General features: G+C 34.4%; 1 protein-coding gene across 5 annotated transcripts in view; it reads right to left on the reverse strand.

The window, feature by feature from the left end:
* The window catches only part of TOPAZ1 (testis and ovary specific TOPAZ 1), an 85,263-nt gene extending 60,380 nt beyond the window's left edge, over positions 1-24,883 (reverse strand). For 2 of the 5 annotated variants that reach the window (XM_087917753.1, XM_087917756.1), the window contains exons 1-2: positions 18,980-20,328; positions 17,628-17,695 (exon numbers count right to left, since the gene is read on the reverse strand). In XM_087917753.1, the coding sequence (XP_087773879.1) occupies positions 17,628-17,695; positions 18,980-20,232 (1,321 nt within the window). In that variant the 5' untranslated portion in view covers positions 20,233-20,328. Of the gene's footprint in view, positions 1-13,461; positions 13,545-17,627; positions 17,696-18,979; positions 20,329-24,785 lie in introns of those variants that run through there. The other 3 variants (XM_087917757.1, XM_087917754.1, XM_087917755.1) reach the window with 3 other exon arrangements.
* Positions 24,884-25,547: the final 664 nt, after the last annotated feature.

The following is a 25,547-nucleotide window of genomic DNA, read 5'->3' on the forward strand; positions in this document are numbered from 1 at the left end:
TCACCTCCTGGGAAGCTTTTACAAGCCAGGAGGGACATGGGTCTAAAACACAGGTGCTTGCGTGCATACTCCCTAGGATCCTGTCCACTTCCTTGGGGGGCAACAGGGTCAAACTGTTCCCAGATAACAGGGCAAGAACCTGCCTCAGAAGCTTCCACTGGATCAGCAGCCATGCTGGCATCTAACTGGGAACGGAGTCGAGTGGTTTTGTCTTCCAGAAAATCTGCAAATTCCTCAGCGTGTCCCTTCAGGTGAACCTCAATCTCCTCCTTCCCCAGAAGGAGGCGGCTCACCTTAAAGAGGGTTACTGGGCGATTATCTGCACACGCAATTAGTGTGGTGAAGTATTTACATCTCGCCTCATGAATATCCACAAGATAGGCTCTTACCTATGTTCAATCGAGTTCATCCTTTGTTTGCTGCCAGCAGCACTCTAGGCGTTTCCTCTCAGTTCCTCTGTATACCACGGGGCACAGAGGGGTCTACAGGCGAGGAGAGGTCGCATGGGCGCAATCCTATCCAGAGCCTCAGTCATCTTCCTATTCCAAACAGTAACTAAGAGCTCGGCTGGACTGCACAGTAGATCTGCAGTTATAACCCCCAGCTCCTCCTGGAACCCATCCGATCCATTAGTCGAAGGGGGAGAACCAATCTAATAGGTCTTGCCTCCCTGTGGGAGGGAGGGGATACAGCTCTTAAGAAACTCATTGCCACCAGACTGTGATCCAATCATGACAAGGGGACCAAGGACAGGTCCACCAATTCCAGATCACATAGGCAAATAACAGCTATATAGATAACATTGAAAATGATCAACTGGAACATATTAATATAATTTATAACCCATTTTTAAGAAGTATTAGATACAATGACTTCAATAAATTACAAGAATATCCAAAATATCTACATCCTATTTTCTAACTAAAAGCTTTTCATATGTGAAAATTAACAGATTTTATGGTAGAGTTTCAGAAGTCTTTTTTCTGGCTGTCCCCTCAATCCATTACAGTAAAGAACATTAGAGGCTAAACTGCTTTTATTGGTGGTTCTCAATCTGGTAATGTACTTCTCAAAAAGTCTTTTTTAAGAGTTTCTGAGTAGTTAGTATTTGGAAGTTACATCTAATTTTCATCTTAAAATTAGAGGAAAATTAATCTGAGAAAGTTGTTGTTTTTTCACATAATTAAGACTGATTTGAATATTACTATCTGAATACATACATTTTTGCAAAGTCTTGAACACTTGTTTTCTGTTCTCGCTTAGCAAGTAATTTCTTTGAAAATTCATACTGTAAAATGAACATCAAAATAAAGTTATATAAAATTTAGAGATTATTTTTGTTTTAAAAGCAATTCATATTCTTAAAAAAAAACTAGAGGAGAGACTTCTGCGTTGGTATTGTGGCGAGACAGCTGAGGGTAAGTGGAGCTCTGTGGAACCCAGCTGATTCCTTTCCGCTTGGAGGCCCCAAGAGGCCAAAGTCATCCTGGAGGGGTGGCGAAGATAGGAGGGACACCTTGTCAATTGCGGGGTGACAGTGGATCCAAGGGTACTTGAAGAAGAGACTGCTATTATGGTCCAACCCAAGCTGTGATAACCAAAAGACAAAGCACTAGCTAATGAAAGATGAGCAGAGTACTGGAACTGAGTGAGGATTTTCCCAATGTCTACCTTGGAGATTTATTCCTGAATGAAGAGACTATTTGAAATTTAAGACTCTTTAAAGACAAGAGGAAGGGATTTCACTCCCACCTCTAAAAAGAAGTGGTGAGTTATTATGTAAAGAGACAGATGACAGATCCAAAAAATAATCAGAATTTTAATAGGAGAATATTGAAGTAAATCATAAAGAAAAAAACCAGACTGGAAGCTATAATAATCTGAAAAGTAACTTAAAATATTAGAAATACTTTTTTATTTGAATATCTGGAAAAAAGTGAACTATTAGATAAATTAAGCTTTCACTGTAGAAGCTGGAAGCTAAAGCTGGGACATCTGGTGGAAAAAGTTATTAAACAGATACAAGTGAACTTGGGAAATATGAAAGAAGAAAAAATATTTAGAATAGATAAGTGGACTGGAGACAAAACAGCTGCAAGGTCATTCTATTTGTGGTTTGGGGACAGAGGGTGAGCTTTTGAAGATCTTTGAACTTTTGTGTATTATAAACATTGCTGATGTTGTGGAATTATTTTGAACTGTTTTGAATCTGAACAGCTTTTTGCTTCTTTGACCTTTTTCTATTACTGAGAGTGGGGAATTTGGTGGGCCATTTTGGATTACAAACATTGTTTGGTAGAACATTCTGAGAGGTAAAAGAAGAGAAGTGAAACAATATACATAAACTTGGACAAGATGCTGAAAGGAAAAATGGATTATAAAATTCCTGATTCTAATTTATTTCTAATAGACTTAATATTTTAATATTGGAATTAATATAAGGTTGAAATAATTATAATATGGTACTGATTACAAAATAGATTATAGACTGATAATAAAAGAAAAGGAAGTGGGGGGAAATGAATGCTCCAAATCTAACTAAAATTGGAAAGAAAGCACCTTCTACACTGATATCTGCAGCCCATCAAACCAAAGATCAATAGACACAATGTTACAAGAAGAAAAAACCAAATACAGTCGAACCTCTGGTCATGACCATAATTCGTTCCATAACTTTCGTGATTTCTTTGTCTTCTAATGTTTTGTCTTTGGGAGTTTCTGGATTAGGGGTCGTGTTTGATCACCACCCGAGTATGTGTTTGTGACCAGATTAAAAAATTTTGTGAATTTTTTGGTTGGAACCCGATTTGATTGTGGTCAGAAGCGTTCATGACCAGAAGATTTACTATACTTTCCAAAAAGAAATATAATCAGTGCTTCAATCTATTCAAGAAGCTATTGTTTCACAGAAAGAGGAAGCAAGGAAGAATCATAATGAGATGAAGGGTGACTTGGGGGAGGATGAAAGAAGAGATTTAGAATACGGACATGAGACTAGGGAATTTTCAACAAATGATAACAAAAAATGAACAAAGGATTCAGAAAATAGAAAACAAATCGGAAGAAACCAAGAAAAAAAATGGAGGAAATAAAATCAAAAGCTGACACAAGCAAATAAGAACTTAGAGGGGACCTTTATAATCTTAGAAAAGGAGAAGGCAGCCCAACTTTCTAAGATTTCAAAATATAGTAGGATAAGGAAGACCTCCCAGAAGTGATGATAGAGTTATTGGCAAGTCTTTAGGGATAGGAAAGCAAAAGCTGGAGGGGAGATATATGTATGTAGAATAAACGTGAGTTTTGCAAGAAGAGGGAACACTTGTTGATCAGAAAGGTCAGCAATTTGAACCCCTAGAGTGAGCTGAAGTACTTACCCCAGCTTCTGCCAACCTAGCAATTTGAAGCATGTAAAAATGCAAGTAGATAAATAGGGACCACCTTTGGTGGGAAGGTAACAGCATTCCATGCGCCTTTGGCATTTAGTCATGCCAGCCACATGACCATGAGACATCTTCAGACAGCGCTGGCTCTTCAGCCTTGAAACAGAGATGAGCACCATCCCCTAGAGTAGGGAACAACTAGCATGTATGTGCGAGGGGAACCTTTACCTTTATGCAAGGAGACATTAGGTCCTGAGGGAGGTGCACATGAGATTTGTTAAAAAAATCAATGAGATAAAATATATAAAAGGGCAAGAGATGGTCCACTGAAATTTAAAGAGAAAGAAATTGTGGTTCTAAAACAGATCCCTAGGAGGGTAAGAAATTTACAAAAGCAATACCAATTTCTGGCTGCTAAACTGATTAAAAGAGAATCAAATTTTAGATGGTTGGTACCAGAGGAAATATTAGTGAATTGGGAGGGGAAAAGGTACAGACTGGTTTTTCTAGATAAGGCAACAGAATTCTGATAGTTACATTGTTGCAAATGAGGCTCAAGAAATAGGAGTTGGAACATCAAACACAAGAGGAATCGGGACTTCCGGCTTGTGGTGCTTCGGTGCAGGCAGGATTCCGTGACTCTGCACGGTTTCTGCCTGTGTTCACTGCCTGAGTGCCTCGAGCCATTTGGCTTCGGGGCTAAGCCACCTTTGTAGAAGGTGGTGAAGACTGGGGGATTCTGGCAGGGACGAGAGACATCGCATCTCTCTTCCCTAGCCGGCTAAATCTCCCTCTCCGATGGCAACTGAACGGCGGTCTCTGGCCATTTAGAAGAGCCCAGCCGGGAAAAGGAATGTGCTGGAGGGGTTTGTGAAGAAATGAAACTGATTTTGCTGACCGGGACAAAGGAACAGTGAAAGTATCCTGGTATTTAACACCTACTAAAGACACATTGCTCCCAGACTGAGTAAGCAGCGAATGGATATCAAAGGGAAAACTTTTTTTCTTTTCACTCTCCTTCCAAATGGAACAGCTTTGAGAGAAATCGGAAACCCGCATTGAAGGTATGCTAAATGCTAAAGACTATGCTAATGCCAAAGGGATATGGATTTCTAAATATTTAAAGAAAATTTTTTCTTCTGCTGTGAGTGGGAAGGGAGAGGAAAAAAATTGAAGTAGAAATTGAAAATAAGGAGCAGACTGCCTAGAATTTTAAAGAGCCATTTGAACATTAATAAGACTTCAAAAGACATACTATAATTGGAATTTTGTGATTTAATAGCAACCCCAGAAAAAGAAATGGAAGAAGAGAAAAAGTGCTAAATGAAATAGTCTATCTGGATTGTTTGGTGACTTTGCATCTTTTGGGAAACTTTTTTTTTCTTTGTTTAAAAACACTCGGGTGGTTGTTTTGGGAAAAATTTCTCCTCTTTATAATGGCACCACTTTTGGATGAATTTAAAACTGAATGTCTAAAATATAAAAAGGAAGAACAAGACTGGAAAGATACCTTGGACATTCTTTTTCAATCTCTAGAAATGGCGGTGCATTCCTATAGAATTGATTGCACAGCAGGATAATTGGGACAAAGAAGGAACCATTTTTGATGAACATGTGACCCTATTGGGGGAGAAGAAGGAGGAAGAGGAAAAGGAAAAAGGGATTTTAAAACCTAAAAAAACAACCAAAAAAGATAAAAATGAGTTGAAGGGTAGATATAAGGTTAGAAAACAACAGGAAGGGGGAAAGCACAAGAAGAAAAGGGAGGTGAAAGGGGGAAAAAGGGTAAGGAAAAGAATAAGCAAGGGAGAAAGGAAGGGGTGAGAAGTCTCAATGATGGGAAGCAAGATCTGAAGAAACAAAATTTATTTAGAGACAATGGGTAAACTTAATTGAAAAAGGGATTCTGTAAAGTACATAAGATTGTGTTATTATAGGCATTTATAGAATAAAATGTTTAAGATATAAATATATAAATAAGTATCAATAGGTACGATTAAAATGGTTTTGACAGGGGTATTACCTATATTATATATCTATAAATTTCTTTGTTGTTGTCGTTCTTTCTTTTTTCTTTTTCTTTTTATATAATATATGGTGTGACTTTAGGATGTGCTAAACAGAATCCCAATATAAGTTATGTGTGATATTAAGTATTATTAGGTTAGGGGAAAGAGTTAAAGGCGTCATACTCTAATTAGTGTACAGGAGAGGTTTTGTTTAAAGAGAAAAAATGAATGGATAGCTGAGAACAGACAAAGAATGTTAAATATTATGACTTGAACTGAGATAAGTAGAATAAAACTAAGAGAGTTAAAAAAAGGAAGAAGCTATATAGAAAATGGGAAAAGGTAATAAGATATGGAATGATATATAAAAGGAACATGATTTTTGAAGAGGTGTCTGTACGATGAGTTTTAACCCGGGATCAAGCAACTTTCAGAAAGGATGTTTATGTTTTTATGTTTTATGTCTTGTTTGTTTTTTTTTTATTGGAAGAGAATAATGAAAATGTATAAGACAGATGGATATAAAAAATGTACACAATCTAAAGTTAAAGAGATATAATTTGAATAAACAGAAGGAAAGGAAGTAATAAAGAGAAGTTTGGGATAAGATATGAAGATGAACAGATAAGGTAAATATATATATCAAATTGTGCTTGTTTGGAAATGTGATAACTTGGAATAATTCTGTCTTTAAATAAGATGTTGTATTGGCTTTTTAAGAAAAAAAAACTCTTACGTCATTATATTCTATGTTTTGTTTGTCTGTGTATTGTTTTGGAAAATCAATAAAATTTGTTCAAAAAAAAAAACACAAGAGGAATCAACAGGAGAAGAGAGGAGTATACAACAAGAAGGAGAAGCACAGAGACCAGAATGAGAAGAAGTAAGGGCAAAGGATCAGAGATGAATAAAAATAACTAGGAGAATAAGACCTATATATAAATAAAGGAGATGGAGGGGGAAAGCAAGATATTGTCAATAAATATAAATGGATTGAACTCCTCCATAAAAAGGATTTTTTTTACGCAATTACAAAAACTAAAAGTAGATATAATTTGCCTCCAGGAGACCCACATAAAAAAGCAATACAGTAAATTACTGGAGTACCCCAAAATTGGGAAATTATATTTCTCATCAGCACAACAAAAGAAAAGAGGGGTAGCACTATATATATAGGAAACAGTAAACTCTAAACAAATATATATGAATGAAGAATTTTAATGGTGGAGATAGTGATGAATTAAAAAAAAGATGTTGATAGCAATACATGCACCAAATAATAAGCAAGAAGAAGTCTATCAAAAGCTGTATAAAAGGATATTGGAAGTGGAATATGGAAATACTTGTGTTGTAGGAGATTTAAATGCAATTGTACATGCAAAATTAGACTACAAAAGTAGTAAGATCAGGGAAAAAGCCAAGATACTTCCCAAGACATTTTTTAACATGGCAGAAGAAATTTGGGCCAACCATAACCCAATAAAAGTCAGTTGGAAAGGAGAAAAGAAAAGGTAGAGATGAACATTGAAACAATCTATATTAAAAGATAAAAAGTTTATGCTAACAATAGTGAAAGAAATGGAATTCTTTTTTAAAGAAAACAAAAAAAGAAGATACCTCACTACAAAATTTATGGGATACAACAAAAGTATACATTAGAGGATTAGCCATAACCTATATAGTGAGAGAATAAGAAGAAACAACATCAAAAGACATTAGAAGCAGAACATAAAAAAATTGGAATTAGAATTGCAAAAAGATCCACAAAATAAAAATTTAAAAGAACAAATGGAAATAATAAAACAAACACTAAATTTAATAGAAAAAGAATTGTCGCAACAAATTAAAAGAAGAAAACATTTTTCAAAAATGCCAACAAACCATAAAGATGGTTATCCTATAAACTGAAAAAAGAGAGGGAGAAGAAATTGATTAATAAACTACTAGATGGGAAAGGAAACACACCGCTTCAAAATGAGGATAAGAAAATAATTCAGGAATATTGTGAAGAATTATATGACAAAGAAGAAATTCTGGAGGAAAGGATAAGACAATACTTGAAAAAGCCAAATTACCAAAAGTGACTGAAAATATTAAAAACATGCTAAATGAAAAAATAAGGATGATAGATCTGACAGAAGCGATAAAGAGACAAAAAAATAACAAGACCCTAGGACCAGACGGACTACCAGCAGAAGTATATAAACAATTACAGGATACGTTGAGTTTGTCAATGTTAGAGGTTTATAATGAGGTTTTGCTGGAAGCTAAGATACCAAATACTTGGATAGAAGCAAACATTAATCCTGAAAGAAGACTCAGACCTGACATAGATAAAGAACTATAGACTTATATCATTACTAAATGCAGATTATAAAATATTTGCATCAATTTTAGCAGAGAGACTAAAAAGATTTTTGAATAAATTTATTCACCAGATCAAAATGGGTTCCTACCAAAAAGACAAATTAAAAATAATGTAAGATTTATTTTAAACAGTTTGGAATATTATGAATATACTTGGAAAAGCAAATGGCATTGATTTTTTTTAGATGCACAGAAAGCCTTTGATAATGGAGGGTTGTAGCTTCGCCGCATTACCAGTCACAGGAAACGAAGCTCTCCATGCCTGTGCTGGCTTCTCTCTGTTTGCAGGGGTGGCGAAGCTAAAGAAGAGGTGGTCTGAGAGATCACAGGAAAGATCACAACTCTGCTGCTGAATCCTGGGGCTTTTTTCCCTCTATGCCACAGCAAAGAGAAGTGGCAGTCTAAAGATGGCTATCACGAAGCTGGGACAGTTGACGACCATCTAAGCACAGTGTAGGAGCGGACTTTGGTGAACAGTGTGTGAACTGGATAAGAGAATATTTTCAGTTAAAATTTGACCCCAAAGAAATTCAGGGGAACTATCTATTAGAACTATTTGTTAAACGCCGAACAAGCATTTTGAAAAGTGATTAATTTATTCCTTAAAAATATAGAAAATTGAGACTCTTAAAGTGAGAAGCTGTGGTTTTGAGAAGGCATTTTAAAATGCTGGAACTACGGATAGTACAGAGCACCATCTGCTGATGAGAGGAAAAATATACAAGCCTGGGAATAACCATTTGAAGGATTATGAAAACACTTATTGGATTACATTCATCTACCCTAAGATCACTGGAGACTTTTAAATAAGAACTTTAAAAGACCCCTGAATCTTATATGATTGAACTCATAAAAGTGATTTGAGGAGGTTTGGATAACCCCCTCGTCTATTTAAATGGCTTTGACTAATTATATAAAGAATTGTGATTTGTGTAAGCTTAGCTTTGAATAAATGGTTCCTGGACTTTTGGCTAAAAGTGGGATCTACTAATATAAAATACACAATGCAAGGTGAAAATGAGTGGAATTTTAAGCAAGATGGAGCTGATGCTCTAAAGCATTAAGGATCTTATATAGCAGTGGTAGCTAACCTTTTTGGGCTCCTGTGCTGATAATTGCATGCGTGCTTGCCTGCTCGTGCTCACGTGCCATCACCCAGAAGCCCCTCCATGCCTCCTATGCATGCACGCATAACCTGCGCAACCCATGCTGTGCGCTTCTGCGCATGCATGCATGACCCCCGCATGCATCGCACACTTCTGAGCATGTGCGAGTATCTCCTGCATGCCGCCACACCCCCACACCAGATATCTGATAATCAGCTGTTGGGTGCGCAATAGACCTTTTCTGGGCGAGTGCTTGTGTGCCGGCAATAATGGCTCTGTGTGCCACTTCTGGCACGTGTGCCACTGGTTCGCCACCATGGTTATATAGAAACAACATAAGGCAACTGTGGAATTACTGTATGGCATAGACAAAAAACTGGAAAATATTATACAAGGGGCAAAGAGCAAAGACCAGGATGTTCAGGAATGGAGGAAAAAGCAGAACTGAAAAACCAGCGAAAAGAAGACAACAAGGAAGAGATATGAACAAAATTAATAATGATTAAGGAATTTAAATGAAAGGAAAACAACTTAAAATACTTAAAAAGAGAATGGGAGAAACAGGAAGATATTTTGGAAAAGGATAGTGGTTAGAACAGATAGCTTTAAAATTAGACAGTGGAAAAGGGTAGGAAGGGGAGAAAAAGTTGGATTGAACAGTCAGGATACATATATAGATAAGAGTTAAAGATCTAAGAGAAGAATATGGGAGTCAAGTTAAAAAAAAGAGTAAGACTTAAGGTACTGATGAGGCCAAGAGACGATGGATAGTAAAAAACAAAAAAGGGAGATCCTTCAAGAACATATTTTAACCAAAACATATATATTAACATTTGAATTATATAGACTGGATAATTATTTTGTATGTACTGTGATAGGCATTAGGACAATATTTTAATACAAATAGATATGAAGAGTAAAATATGGGAATTATGAATAACAACTAAGCATTAATTGGAAAATATTAGAGAATGAATGATGGTATTATTAACATGCCTAAATAATATAATGATTAGCAGTGAAATAATAAAATTAAGCTATGAGTAATTAGATAATGAAAGAATACTTTTTTAATATAAACGTGTATTAATAGAAAAATTACATTGATTGGATGAATGGAAGGAATATGAATAGATCTACCCTATATGTTTAAAATATATTGTGATTGGTATTAGAATTGTATTGTCAGGATTTATTGAAAAACTGAACAATGAAAGAATGAAGGATGAAACTTTAATATATTTAGATGTGAAGAGTTAAATAAGGGAAATATGAATTATAAAGCAGGTGAAAGATGGAAGACAGAAATGTCTTTGAATACTGTGGTAACATGAATAAAAGTTAGAATAGAATTAGAAATAAGGGGAACAACAATATACATATTTTAATATGACAAAATATATGTAATAAAAGGGAGGTTTAAAAAATGAATGGTGGATTAGATATGTTTAAACAATATGAAACATTAAAAATGAAATGTAATAACTATGAGTTATATGTTTATTTGTACTAAAAGGTATGATACCCACTGTTCACGCATTTATTTGTATAAGCAATATAAAATAAAAAAAACTTGACAAAAAAAGAAAGAAATCCTTAGATAATATAAATTGGCAATTTATGATACAACAGTTAGATTGTATGGACTTTGGCGAGCAGTTTATAAACATGATTAAGGCAATATATCACAAGCAAATGACAAAAGTAATAATTAATGGGGACTTGATGAAGAATTTTAATATTAAAAAAGGCACAAGATAAGAATGCCCGTTATCCCCATTACTATTTATACTAACATTGAAAGTGTTAAATAGAAATATTAGACAAGACCCAGAAATAAAAGATATGGAAATAAAAAGGGAAAAATATAAATTACAAGCATTTGCAGATGATTTAGTATTTATCTTAGAAGAACCATTGGAAATGGGTCCCAAATTAATGGGAAAAATAGAATACAGGAAAGTTACAGGACTGAAAATAAACAAAGACAAAGTAAAATCTTAATTAAGAATCTTACAAAAAAACAGAAAGGTAAATTGATAAAAAAAATAGACCTACAAATAGTTTGAAAAGTAAAATACTTGGCAATATATTTAACAGCAAGCTGTGTAATAATCAAAGAAGATAATTATATAAGACTACTACAAGAAATCAAAGCAAACTTGGAAAAATTTAAAAATTTGCAGATAATGGTAGAAAGGATTGCAACTATAAAAATAAGTATTCTGCCAATGCTACTGTTTCTATTCCAAACAATCCCCATAAAATTAGAAAAAAATACTTTGATGAACTAAACACAATAATTTTGAAATACGTTTGGCAAGGGAAAAAAGCAAGAATAAGATTGAAAATGTTACAAGAAACTAAAAATAATGAGGGCTTTGGACTAACAGATTTGGAGCTTATCAAGCTTCTATATTAACATGGATGATAGAATAGATAACTCTCAGATAGAAGATTACTATTTCTAGAAGATGTAATTAAAAAGAAATTTAGATTGTGCAGAAATTGACAGATTGACATTAAAGATGAAAGAAAAAGAAGATACAGAATATTTTCCAACATGGGATTTGTTTTACAAATGGTTGGATAATAAGAGGTAGAAATTAGGAATGGGAAAAGTATTATTATATGAACAAAATGATCCGGAGCCAAGGGTATCAAACTCTAGGCCCAAGGGCCGGATGTGGCCCATGGGGTACTTAAATCCGGCCCATGGGGCTGACCTGTAAACACCAAAGGACCAGCCTGTGATGCCTCTGGCAGCTAAAATGAGCAGCGTGCATCCCCCGTGCCTCGTTTTCACCCTCCATAGCTTCCTGCAGCATTCTACCTGCTGAAACTGGGCCAAAAACTGGCCCCCAAACAGCCCTCAAAATGGGCCAAAATACACCCCCAAAATGGATTGAAACAGCCAAAAAACAGTCTGAAAATGAGCCACACAGCCGGTTTTCAACCGGCCTAGTGCTGCAGGAAGCCATGGACAATGAAAATGAAGTGCAGGGGGCCCACATGCGGAGCCCCACACCTCATTTTGGCTGACAGGGTGCTGCAGGAGGCATCCGTCCTGCCCCCCTGCTGCTCCCCCCCCCCATGGCCTGCAGAGAACAAATCCAGTTTGACACCCCTGATCCAGGCAATATGCTGTTCACTCAGCACATCTGTATGTAATGTGAAAATGTATAAATAAACTGCTTTTAAAAAAAGAACTAGAGAAATAATTCTTTTTGATTATATTCTTCTACTGTAATTTTCTATTGGACATTTTTTATAAAGCAATATGCATATTCCTGGTAGCTCTCAAAAGGTAATTCAAAAACTTTATTAGGCAAATCATCTTATTAATAAAGCCATGTTACCATAAAGTTATGTATGTTCTCCTCATTCCTTTTCTATACTCCATATGTCAAAATAAATTTATTTAATAGCACTAATAGATTCCACACAAAAGGTCATAAACTATCTTTGGAAAAATATGTATATTTAGCAATCTTCAGTATCTAACAGTCAAACCGATACATGTCAATTCCAAATAAAGCCCATTTCTTTAGATAACTTTCTCCCAAGTCAATATGCTAGGACAGCAAACTTTACATTACAAATCTTTGTATATTCCACTTGGAATTAGAACTACTGATCTCAATGGGATTTATTTTTGAAAATATATATATACATACATACATATGTGAAAAAAAGTGCAACTTGAACACTTAAGACTTCAACACTGGGCCCTATCTAACAAAATGAAATTCAATGTAGAAAAAAGTAAAGTCTTACACTTAGGCGAAAAAAAACCAAAAGCACACATATAGATTGGGTGAAACCAGGCTCAATAGCAGTAACTGTGAGAGGGATCTTGAAGTCTTAGTGTACAACCAGCTAAATATAAGCCAGCAGCAGCCAAAAAAGCTAATACAATCCCAAGTTGCATAAACAGAGGGATACAATCAAGATCAAGTGAGGTATTAATACCACTCTATAAAGCCTTAGTAAGACCACACCTAGAGTACTGCATCCAGTTTTGGTCACCACACTATAAAAAAGATGTTGAGACTCTAGAAAAAGTACAGAGAAGAGCAACCAGGATAATTAGGGGACTGGAGACTAAAACATATGAAGAACGGTTACAGAAACTCGACTTAGTTAGTCTAGTGAAGAGAAGGACCAGGAGAGACATGATAGCAGTGGTTTAATATTTGTGGGGCTGCCACAGAGAGGAGGGGGTCAAGCTATTTTCTAGAGCACCTATAGGCCAGACAAGAAATAATGGATGGAAACTGAACAAGGAGAGATTTAACCTGGAAATAAGGAGACATTTTCTGATAGTGAGAACAATCAACCAATGGAACAGCTTGCCTTCGGAAGTTGGGGAGCTTCATCACTTGAGACTTTCAACATGAGATTGGACTGCCATTTGTCAGAAATGGTGTAGGGTCTTCTGCTTGGGTGGGGGTGGGTTTGGACTAGATGACCTACAAGGTCCCTTCCAACACTATTAATCTGTAATATTACTTGTAAAAGATAAACTCCCCAATGCAGTATTCATTACACATTGAATTATTATTATTATTATGCAACAAAATCAATGTACTTCTATACCTTTTCATCTGTATCAAAAACCTTGGTAAGTTTATTCAGTTCTGACAGCTGTCCATCTTCAGGAGATAATCCTGATATTCCTCCTATAAAATTGATTCCATTTAGAGCCTGACTTAATTTCATCATTTGAGAAAAATTATGTCATGTGTACTTTTGAACTATAGCAACGATAGAAACAGAATGCTTAACTGAAAAATGGGATTTTTTTCAGTATTCCTAAAGTAATAACTCTACATTTAAAATGACACTTCTATGTTGGACAGAAACTTGTGGTACCAGATAATATGACATTATTAATCATTTGATTAATGGTGGCCACTTATACATTCAAAACAAGAAGCTGTAATTATAATGAGAATATGCCACTATGGAACTCATTTGATATTAAGCCCTAAATGCTTCAGTAGAGATTAATAATATGTCCAAATTCATAAAATAAAGGTTTATACATTTTTAAAATCCAAGCTAATTAATTTTTAATTTCTACATATACACATACAGTATACACATATTAAAGAAGGGGAAATAGTTGGCCAAAAAATAATATTAACTGGAATGCAATTTAAAGTTCTTATGAATTGCTGTGATTTGATGTTTCAAAAAAATTCAGACATAACTCAGATATGGTAAATCCTCAAGAATTACAAATAAACTATAAAATTCTTAGTTCTCTAAAAAACAAAGTATATACTGATGCCATATTTTTAATTAAGCTGTATAGAGTCATTAATTATATCTGGTTATGTCTTCTGATCATAAGACTAACATAAACCTAACTCTAAGCACATTATATAGCAACAAATCCAACAGGAGGAGAATGCTACTAATCTACATGCTTCTTTTCCTTTTATATTTAGGACACAATGCAAAACTTTATACAAATACAAAGCAAGCCACAGATAAGGGGAGCATTATGGCATTATACATAAAATGTATGTTTGGCTTGCATGTTAATTGGACCATAACTTTTTATACAAAAACAGAGTTAACAATATTAACAACAAAATTTATTTCCTACAATATTTTTTTTCTGTTAATTGTTCTTTAAATTAATGGACTGAAAAGTAATAAATACTAGATGCAATTGATTATCGACTGACTTGTGATAACAATGAGTCTGAACCGGTTTTAAAAATAAAACTCAAATCTGGAACATACAAAAAGAACAATATAACTGAATATGGTTAACTACCTCCCATACGCTGATTATTGTTAGTTCTCAATTGACATTGGCTTCTGGACAAGATATGAAATACCTTACTATTCTTATTTAAATTAAGGACTATTTAAGTAAAATGCATTAGAGGACTAAAGTGAATAGTGTGCTGGAAAAGCATAAGAGAAGAAACTGATATTATAGTAAAACAATTTAGGCAGGGATTCTATAAGAAATCTAAACAGGCAAGGTCAAAACAGCTCTGGTAGGCAGCATCTGAGATATCTCACTATTCTATTACCCCTGAATCTTTTCAGATTTTATATACTTTAAACTTATAAAATTCAGAATGTTTTGGAAAAAGAATATTTAACCCTAACTTGGGATGAAAATAACATATTTTGCTAATAGAAAAGCATAAATACTGAATTTTAGATATCTGAATAACTCACAATTCCAAAGTCAGTGAAGTCGTAAGTAATCACATGACTGAACCCGATTTTACAACAATTTTTTACCAAGGTCAGATAACAAATCACTAATTATTGAATCACAGGGCTGGTGGTTAAGCAAATCCAACTTCCCCAAAGGATTTTTTTGGCAAAAAGCTGAAAAAAGATTGCAAATCATCATCACATGATTGCAAACTACTGCAATCATATGTAAATGTGAGTCAGTTGCCAAATACCCAAATTATGATCCCACATCTGTAGAAGGTATGACCTTCATTAGTTCAAGTACAGGATGTGGCTGGTATCTGAAAAAAGACCATTTAGTAATATGCAATCCTTAATGAAAAGGTTTTTTCAAAAGCCTGATGAACTGATAATAGTTATAGAAAATATTCAGATGTCTGTAGCTCTTGATAAATTAGGTCCCCAAAAGGAATGTGATTTGAAAGCAGCAGATCTGTTGGGGGAAAAATGTACTGTACAGACTTAGAACAGAGTTGATTGTATACACCTCCTTGAAGTTCAAGCCAGCATTTTTTTATAACAGAAGCAACCTGAGTGAGTGAAGAAGTGATAGATTTTTCCCAGGACTGAAGGACATGGATTTATTACATATAACTGGAAAACAATTTTATCTGGACATTTTTTGTGAAGATAGACTGACTTTGGAAGTTCAATTTATTATGTTTAACCACACAATTGATAAGAGATAGTATTAAGAAACAAATGTGAAAACTTAATTCAGGAAGAATTACTGTTAACTCAGAATGATTTGGAATAGATAAAATGCCATGGGAAATTTTCTACAAGTTGATTAGAATAAGAGTATATTAATAGATGGTTTGGAAACTTTAATCTTGCCTTTTTATTATTATTGTTTTTGTTACTATTTTGTCATTAATGTATATCGATTACAAGTTAATAATTTGCAAATATGTTTCATTTTTTAAAAATTGGGGGGTGGGCTTGTTTTGTAAGGGATGGGAAATTAATATTGTAATATTGATCAACATTCAACCGGAGGGATGTTTCAATGTTTCCAACTCCATCTCCTTGAGTACAGGTTTCCCACAGGGCTGCGTCTTGAGTCCCCTACCGCTCACCTTGATGACCCATAACCGCTATGCCAAATCTGCATACAAATCACATTGGGAAATATGTGGATGACACAGCAGTGGTGGGTCTTATCCAGGATGACAATGAAGATGCTTATAAAGAAGAGGTGAAGGCTCTGGTGGACTGGTGCAATTAAAGTAACCTGATTCTAAAAGTTGATAAAACACAGGAGTTCATTGTAGATTTTAGAAAGAGCCAGCATAGGGTTAACAGTATTAAGCATCTGGGAGTGCAGATAACTAACAATGTGACTTGGTGTCTCCACACATCCTCCTCAATGAAATATGCAAACCACTGTCTTCATTTCCTCTCTTGGGTGAGGAGAGCACATCTTTCTCCTTCTGTCCTGGCCACTTTTTACAGATTGAGAGAGCAAGATTGAGAGCGCTTTAACAAACTGCATCACTGTTTGGTTTGATGGCAGCAGTGCCTCAGATAGAAAGTCCATACCGAGAGTGGTAAGGACAGTCGAGATTATTATAGGAAGCTTGCTTCCCATTATTGAGGATATTGCTCATAAGCACTATATGCTTAGAGCTCAAAGTATTGTGAGAGACCCCATACACCAGAGGTGGGCAACTATGGCCCCTTTATGACTTGTGGACTTCAACTCCCAAAATTCCTGAGCTAGCATAGCTTGCTCAGGAATTCTGGGAGTTGAAGTCCATAATTCATAAAAGGGCCATAGTTGCCCACCCCTGCCATACACCCACTTTATGGTCTGTTTCTGTTGCTCCCTTCTGGGAGGAGGTTTTGAAATATTTCTAGCAGGATTACTAGATTCTGTAACAGCTTTCTTCCCTATGCATCTATCTGGTAAAAACTTTCTCGCCATGTATATGAATATATCTAAACTAGACTGTATCGTTTCTGTGTCATATAATATAAATAGTAATATGCATAATTTAGTATTTATTTATTCTGTCATGGTTATGTAATGGTGGTAATCCTTTGAGAGCTATATGCAACAAAATTGCATTTTAATGTATGCCAATTAATATACATTCAAAGTGACAATAAAGTTATTCTATTCTATTGATAGTTTGACAACTATGTTGTCAAAAATTATGTAAACTATTTTTTTTAATGCTTTGTTTTGTGCTTTGTCTTCATTTTTTTTAAATGAAATTGTTTTTAATTTTCTCCAATAAAATAAAAATAGAACCAAAATTGAATTCAAATATAGGTAAAGCATTTTTTCTGAGGTTGTCATAACTTTGAATTGGTCACAAGTCAAAGACTACCTTATAATAACTGTATTTGTTTGGAGTTCCCCTATAAAATAACAATCTATTCTTTCCAAAATCTTCTGCGCCACTGCTAGATCTGTGCATTATACTTATATATTATACGCATCAATTTATTTTATTACACAATTATGCAAATTAACTATGTTGTCAAAAATTATGTAAACTATTTTTTCTCCATTTCAAACTCTTTACCTTGTATCACCAAACCATCAGCGTTTTCATCCAATTTCAGTGTTTCATAATTTTGAATGAAGTTTTCTCTGTAAATGAAAGATTTTATAAAACTTAAATTGTATGTATCAAGCTCTTATCCTATTAAAACAGTGCAGCATAACACACTCTACTTAACTCATAACTTATGCTTCCCCTTCCTCATCCAGCAATTCTCCAGCACCCTCTCCCCACATTGGAGAAATCATGGAAATCCTACTTTCCTTTTCAAACAGTGGTGAACATAACCATGCTTTCACTCCCTGCACTGCTTGGAAAGGATCAAAGCACAGCACATAGGAGGAGCTGGCAGGCTGGAAGGAACCTTTGGGAGGTAGGGGGAGATATAGGCCACAAACTACAGTTTGGAGACCCCTGCACTACACCAAATTCATTATATGTAGTAGCTACACGTACAGCAATTTCATCAATTTCAATCATTATAACAAATACATGCAACTTGGTTCAGGAATAACATGGGATCAGATGCAGGTACTGAATAACCAAGAAATAAACTACTTTTACATTTCCAACTAATTTGTTCAGAAAATGCCACTTAGATAAAGAATTTTCATCTAGAAGATGAAGTAACATCAAGAACAAATAAATGAGAGTAGTCTTTTAAGAATCTGAAGGAAATAGTTTGGAGAGGAAAGTGGATCTTATGGGCAAGAGAGTATTCTATCACAGGTCATACAAGTAACATCTTAGTCTGAACTGTTGATGTGATGCATGAATGCAATATTTTATTATTTTAAAGTCAAAGTTAATGTTTTCTAAGTTGGTTCTTCAGTTATGCTTGTTTTTTTATTAAATACCCAATAATTCTGGAGAATTGTTCCTCTCTAAAATTAGGCTTTTTTATTGTATAACCTTATCTCATAAGGGTCAAACCTAAAATACTTAAACTATATTGATAGTTCCACCATCTAAAATGGATGTTATTGCACTATGGACATATCCATTTAGGCATGAAGATTTATCTAGGTGTTTAAGTGAAAAAAAATAATGCAAAATAATTTGTATTTAATTTTCACATTTAAGAACACAATCTACCTTGTACTTCTATCTGTAATGTATAATAAAGTGAACTGAACTCAAATAAGTCTGAACATAAACAGCTGGATTCTTTACTACATGTAAGTGCTATTGCATATTTAAAACAAAACAATCATATAAAATCCTAATATTAGAAGATATTAGAAGACATGTTTGCTTTACAGTTACCGTTGACATGCTTCAAATTTCTCTGTGAACAATTTTAATATAGTATAGTATGGTATTCTCTTGATTATTCCAACCCCTAAAACCAACATTCAAAGCAACAAGCCTACCTAATGGATTTCAAATGCTTGCTTTTTGAAAGTTGAGAAGAGTTCGGTTTCCATTCCAGATCTTTTTCTGAAAAGTCACTAGTATAAATGTTTTTAGTATTATGAATATTTGCATAGTCATCTTCTTTCTCAACATTATCTCCAAACAGGTCAGGGTCATCTTGAATAACATCTATCACAAGAATATCATTTTCGTAAGCCTTAAGAATATCTGTACAAATGTCATCATTGTCCTGTGCCAACTTATTGTTGACATTAACTTTATCAATAATTCCTGAGGCCAAAGCAGAATTTAGCATTTGTTCCTCTATATTTTCAGTACTCAAAGAGAAAGGAGTAGTATTCAAAGTTGGTGATTTTAGTTTATTCTCATGTAAAATACTCTCAAAAGTATTACAAACTCTTCTCTTAGAAAAGTTTCCAGAGATATCACTGTTGAATTGATGTATGTATTTTTCCAGCGCAGACGTATAATTCTCCTGTTCAGATTGGATTTGTGAGCTAGAATTTTTGACAAAGGAAGCCACTTCAATTCTACCTTCTTTTCGAGAAAGAGCATTCTTTAAAACATTTGAAGAATTGTCAGCATCTTTTTTGGATGATGTTTCAGTTTGTGGTTTTCTAAAATTACATTTATCCTTAACTAAAGGAATTTTGAAATTTGACCAAGTTCCTGATGCCAAATTTTTCAACACTGTTTTTTGTTTGGTAACTGATGCTTTTGGATTATCTGTCCTCTTTTTCCTAATGCCTGCAAATGAGCCTTTCTGAATATTTAGATTTTTTTCTTTGACTTCTTTCCTTAATAAATTCAAAATCACTTTTGATTTTGCAATTTCAGTACCAAGTGTACTTTGTTTAGATCTTTCCATATCATCAGAAGAAAACCTATTCTCGGTAATAGGTGAAAGTGTCTTCCCTTTATGTAATACAGAGTCTGAACTTTCAACACATTCCATTGTATTTATAGATATTTTACAACTATCTACCAATGGCTTATGGACCTCCAATTTGCTGCATTTTGTTACTGAATCAGTTTCTTCTAAATATCCTGTATGTGAATCCAATGCATGATTTTTACAAACCCACAAGGATGTCCTTGCGCATGATTCACGAAGCCATATATTTTTACCACTAATTGGGATTGTCCTTTGACAGCTATACAGTTGTGGTTTCCTACCAGTTTTTTTCATTTTTATGTTACATGTCCTTTTTCTTTTCATATAGGGAGCAGCATTACTATTACAGTTCATACTTTTTCACTATCCAGTGTCTCCGTTATGGTTTTCTTTTCATCCATTTTACTGAAGTCAATAAATGTCTTCATTTCTTTTAATTCATTCTTGTCTGTTTTGAGAACTACCGATTTCTCAAAAATATTGTAACTGTATGTAATGACATGCTCTTGGTCTGCTGTTTCATTGCTAGACATGGTGTCAACTTGATTTTGAGAAGGCAGCTCCAGACTTAAATCAGGTAAATCAGGTATACAATCTAATAAAGATAGGATACTTGTTTCATTATAATCTAGTTTTTCTGAAATTACTGCAGAATCTATGGCAACAGTATTATCTTCTACTGGTATTCCATGTTCAGTGGAAATATCCTCATTTATAAGAACTTTCATGACTGATGATTCTTCTAGGTCCTCTGGCATTTTTAGTTTTTTTGCTTGGCTTTTTAAAATCCGTGGACAATTTATTTTCCATGATTCACTTTCCATATTGACTTTTAGTATGTTGGACACTTCTCTTGAAAACGTCTTTTTGTGTGATTAACTTTATATCATGTATTACATTAGGGATACTTCTAAGTTCATCCTGTCCCATGCCCTTAGATGATGGGGATTTTTCTTGATCAAACACAGTATGCGGAGATCCACAATTAATTTTAAAGCTTTGAGGCTTGATACCTGTAGATTGTAACGACGTCTTAATAACAATCAAATGATTTTACTACTGTGTTCTTTTTGCAGGGCGGAACATTATACATAAGAAGTTATTCAATTTTTTCATTCTGATATTTCACCAATGTGCTTTTTTCAATTTTCTTTTTATGTATTCTTATATCAAAATTTTCTGGACATGCAGTATTTCTGACAAAGAATGTAGTGTTACAATATTTTTTAGTCTGCTTCCAAAAGCAAAGTTTAACAGAATTGTTGTTCTTGATCTCATCTGCCTCTGTTATTAGTAGACCCGCAGACTGTTCTAATGCTGTCTCTATATTGCAGTTCTTTAAAATAGTCAGGAGTGTACATGGCATCCTTCCATATTTAAAATGTCAAGGGTATCTTCTCCTGATTAAAAAAAACAAATAATCATTAATATATATATATATATATATATATATATATACATATATATACATAATACTTCACTATAAAAAGATATTTATAAATATTGTTTATTTAATGCCATTAGAAATAGAAAAATATCTAGCATCATCTAAATTTACTTTAGGTCTATTTTAATTAGTACAGGTACTAATTAAATCAACATATAACTGTAATTTGAGTCTGGAATTACAATTGTAAATCAAGACATCACATGTCTTGATTTGTAGATATGAGCAATTTTTATAATGGCCATTCACTGAATGCCACAGTTTTTAAAAGTAACTATTTTCCCTATCTATTTTTGCTGGAAACTGACAAAAAAGTAACAAATTGTGGCTATACGAACACACAAAGCTGCAAATAACTGTAAAGATGACTTGGTTTCTAAGCATCCAAACTACAATCATGTGACCACAAGGAGAATGGCCTGTAGCTGCTGTAACTCCAAAAATGGGTCATAAATATCTCTAGGAAATATCTCTGTCGTAATATCAAACAGTAGTTAAACGACTGATAGCAAGTCAAGGATTATCTGTACAATAATATGATTATTACATATGTTTTTTAATAAAGTAACCGTAAACATTAAAATAAATAATTATGCAATCATGTATAAATCCTACACAAGGGAATTTTAATTCTAATGTAGCTTTAATTTAGTGTAAAATACAGCAGACTGCAAAAAAAGTGACACATTTAAGAGAATTAATAAAAGTTATTAATTTTTAGAAAAGTGTTTATAGTTTCCAGCCAAAATATAAAAGAAGTAGCTTTATATAGACAAGTATGCCCAGATGTGATTACCCATTCTATATAAAGAATTAGTATCCAGCTAGACAGAAGCCCTACTTGATCTTGAAAAAGCTAAAGCAGGTCAGACCCAATTATGGTAGTAGTTAGGTGAGTGATCATGAAATACTAACACTGTTGGCTACATTGATAAATGTTTTTAAAAGTCCATCCAAAACAGAAATCACTTTCAAATTTGAAGAAACAGCATGGGCATGGGCATTAAATTATCAGGAATTAGCTTAACTCGGTCTCAAATGCTTGCTTTCAAGGCTGGAGCTTTGACCAACATCTCTTGAAGAAAGTTTAATATTGTAAAATGTTTTCATTTCAATTGCAAATATAACCTAACTTAATTTTTTACTCATTATACTATCCCAATTTTAATTTTAGTCATTTTAAAGTTTTTAAATTTAGATTCAAGCAGGGAGTAATAGTTGCAAAAAATAGAAATTCAATCCTAAAGTCATAAAATATATACTGTATTCAGATGAAAAGGGAATAAGCATCCTTATTAAATGTTTTGATTTTTTGTTTAAAATCAGTTGAAGACACCATTTCATCTTTTCCATCTGTCTCTTCCTTACTAATTCCCGCTGTTTTAGTAACCAACAGCTCCTCTTTAGGTTTACAATCCATTTATTCTTTATTTTCTTATTTGAAATACATTGGCTATATTCCAGGATCTCTGTAACACTTCTGACTTCTAACTTTGTTTTTCACCATCTCTAGTAAACATTTTTGATTTTGAAAATATTTGTGTTACCATCATATTTATTCCTTCTTTTAAATTATTTCTGCATTTATTTTCTTCAAAGTCTGCTATAGAATCAAATAAATCTTGCCTTGAAACTTTTATATTGTTCTACAATTTTGAGAGTCAGTTCTTTTTGTTTTACAAAATTCACCATGGCATTTTCATTAGACTCTCTATTCCTTCTATACAGCTATTTGAAAAATGTGACACAGCAGTTGACCTCACACTGACTGGGTACTTTACACGTATCTGTGATTTGGGGAAATTTTCGCTATATTTTAATACCCTTATGTTCTGTATGATACATTCTAATTTACATTTGCTTCTCTTTATTCTCTGATTTTTGTCCGGTTTTTGTTCTGGTGCAAAATAAAATTGTGCAGCTATGGCTTTTCTGCAGGTTTTCTGGTGCTTTTTCAGACCTTAAATCTATTATTACTGAAGTACCATGCTTCTCGGTTACGGTTCCTTTTACTCTTTGACTTTTGTTCCACTTTTGTACTGGTCAAATTGGTTTAATTCTCTTCCTAAAATTACATGTTTTATGCTGAAATTTTGATTCTGAGGCTAAGTGGCTATGGCTTTTCTGCAGGTTTCTTGATACCTTTTCAGAACCTAAATCAATCATTACAAGTCCCATCCTTTTCATCTCCTTGTGTAATCCTCTCATTAACAAGGAATGTTGGCATTTTTTTCTTTAAATTCTTTGCATTTTTTGTGAAACTTTGCTTTTTGTTCATGTTCTAGTAAAGAACTAGTATATGTTTTTTGTATGTCTCCTTTCAATGAAGAACTCCTATACCTTCTTTTCCTACCCTTTGATTGCTGCATATTTTGCAAAGCAGTATCATATTCCCTTTTCATCACGCTTGATACTCTCTTCTTCGATACTCTTCCTTTTATCAAAACCTCATTTTCCAGTTTAATGCTTAGAATGTAGTCACAGCTGACCAGCATTATGTCTGTATTATGGCAATTCCTCTTTTCTCAGAGACAAAATTTCTGTTCTGCTTATCCTTATCTTTTATGACTGTTTCAGAAGTGTTTAAGTTATGAAATTTTACTGGAAATTTCTAGCAAAGAGAACACTTGGTTACTGTCCCTACACTCATTTTTTAAAGAGTTATTACAGATATTGTCTGTCCAATTTGGGTTTCCATCCCAACTTCTAGTAACAAACAAAATTAAATGCATGCAGATTAATTGTCTAATATTTCTGAATTAGTTTTAGGCAACAGAATAGGCAAAGTGTGCTGGACCTGAGAAACAAATGAGCTTTTCAGGAAGCCAACTATGAGTTTCCTAGAAACTCACATTCAACTATGGTTCACCAAATTATAGACATCAATTCTTCTTTGGTCAACATAATTACAATATAAGAATTGCTAGTGGTTTTGTTTCCAAACAAGCTCAACCTCAATTGTTTCAGTTCGTTTTTGTAAAAAAAGAAATAAACATTTGAAGACAGTGTTAAGAAAGCCATTCAAGTAAAGATACTATATAATAACCCAAAGTTTCTTCTTCGGGAATAACTGAAAGGGGAAAGGGGAGGAATTAGGAAAAAATAGATAAATAAAACTTGACTTCTATCCTCTTAATTTTTGAGATATTGAAGGGTTTAATGCAACTAGGAAGATGTCAAGGTAGCCGAGTTTCGTTGACCCTTCTCCAGAAGAAAGCGGAGACGCCACTCTACCGCCTACGCAGATTCCCCACTTCGCAACTTTTGCACACAGCGCTGGCAATAAATCCGATGGAAGATTATTCGAATTATTGTAAAGCTAACAATGCAAAAAAGCTGTATTGAGAAAAACCCCAACCACAGGAACCAGAGATAATTTCCTTCACCCTCCCCCAAACTCAATCACTGCATTAAAAAGCCAGGTTGCCCTAATTAAACTTCTCTCTCGCTCCGGGCCCACCTAAAGCTGCTGCTGCCGCCGCCATCCGCCATTTCCACGCCTGTCGTCTTGTGCATTTCCTCTTAGAAAAAGGCGGACTCCACACGTCGCGGCGACTAAGTAAACGGCGGGACGCGGCTGGAGGGATTGCACGCAGGCGCTTCATGAGGGAAAGAGTAAGGGGACGAGGAAACTAGTGTTTTTTTCCCTCACAGAGAGTTAGGGCGTCACTGGAATAGTTCGACTGTGAATCTGTAGAGGGTGGATTGGGTCGGTTGAGTATTATTACCTCGATATGGCATTCAAGAGAGTGAATATAAAACGTTTCGTCTCCTGTTCCCGCTATTTTAACAAAGAGGGTACTTTGTGTGACAGCAGCCACGAACAGAAGGATACAAAATTTGCGCTTAAAATGGCGCGCGGGGATATCGGGCCGTTCACTTTCCTCGTGTCTTCACCGATCTGGTCTTGGCGTACAGCAGAACCTATAAAGAAAAAAAAAGAGGGGGGCAGGTTCTGTCAATAAGACTCTTCCTCCTTTTCTTATCCGTTTGTTTTTAAAAAACTGGGACGTCCCTGGTCTCTTGGGAACGGCGTTTATTTAGTAGGACAAATGTGTCTTTTTGTGGTGTGTATCTTAGAGTTGTTGACCGGGTTTCATTATAAACCTAATTTCGCGCTCACATAAACCTAGTTCTACACAACGAACCAATTTTAAAAACCCAATTTTGGTAATCCTGGTTTTTAGTCCTTGCGAGTATGGGAGCAAGGCCTGACTGACCT

This window comes from Pseudonaja textilis, chromosome Z (assembly GCF_049901715.1).
Source record: "Pseudonaja textilis isolate UNSWEBS1 chromosome Z, rPseTex1.2, whole genome shotgun sequence".
Classification (NCBI taxonomy): domain Eukaryota; kingdom Metazoa; phylum Chordata; class Lepidosauria; order Squamata; family Elapidae; genus Pseudonaja; species Pseudonaja textilis.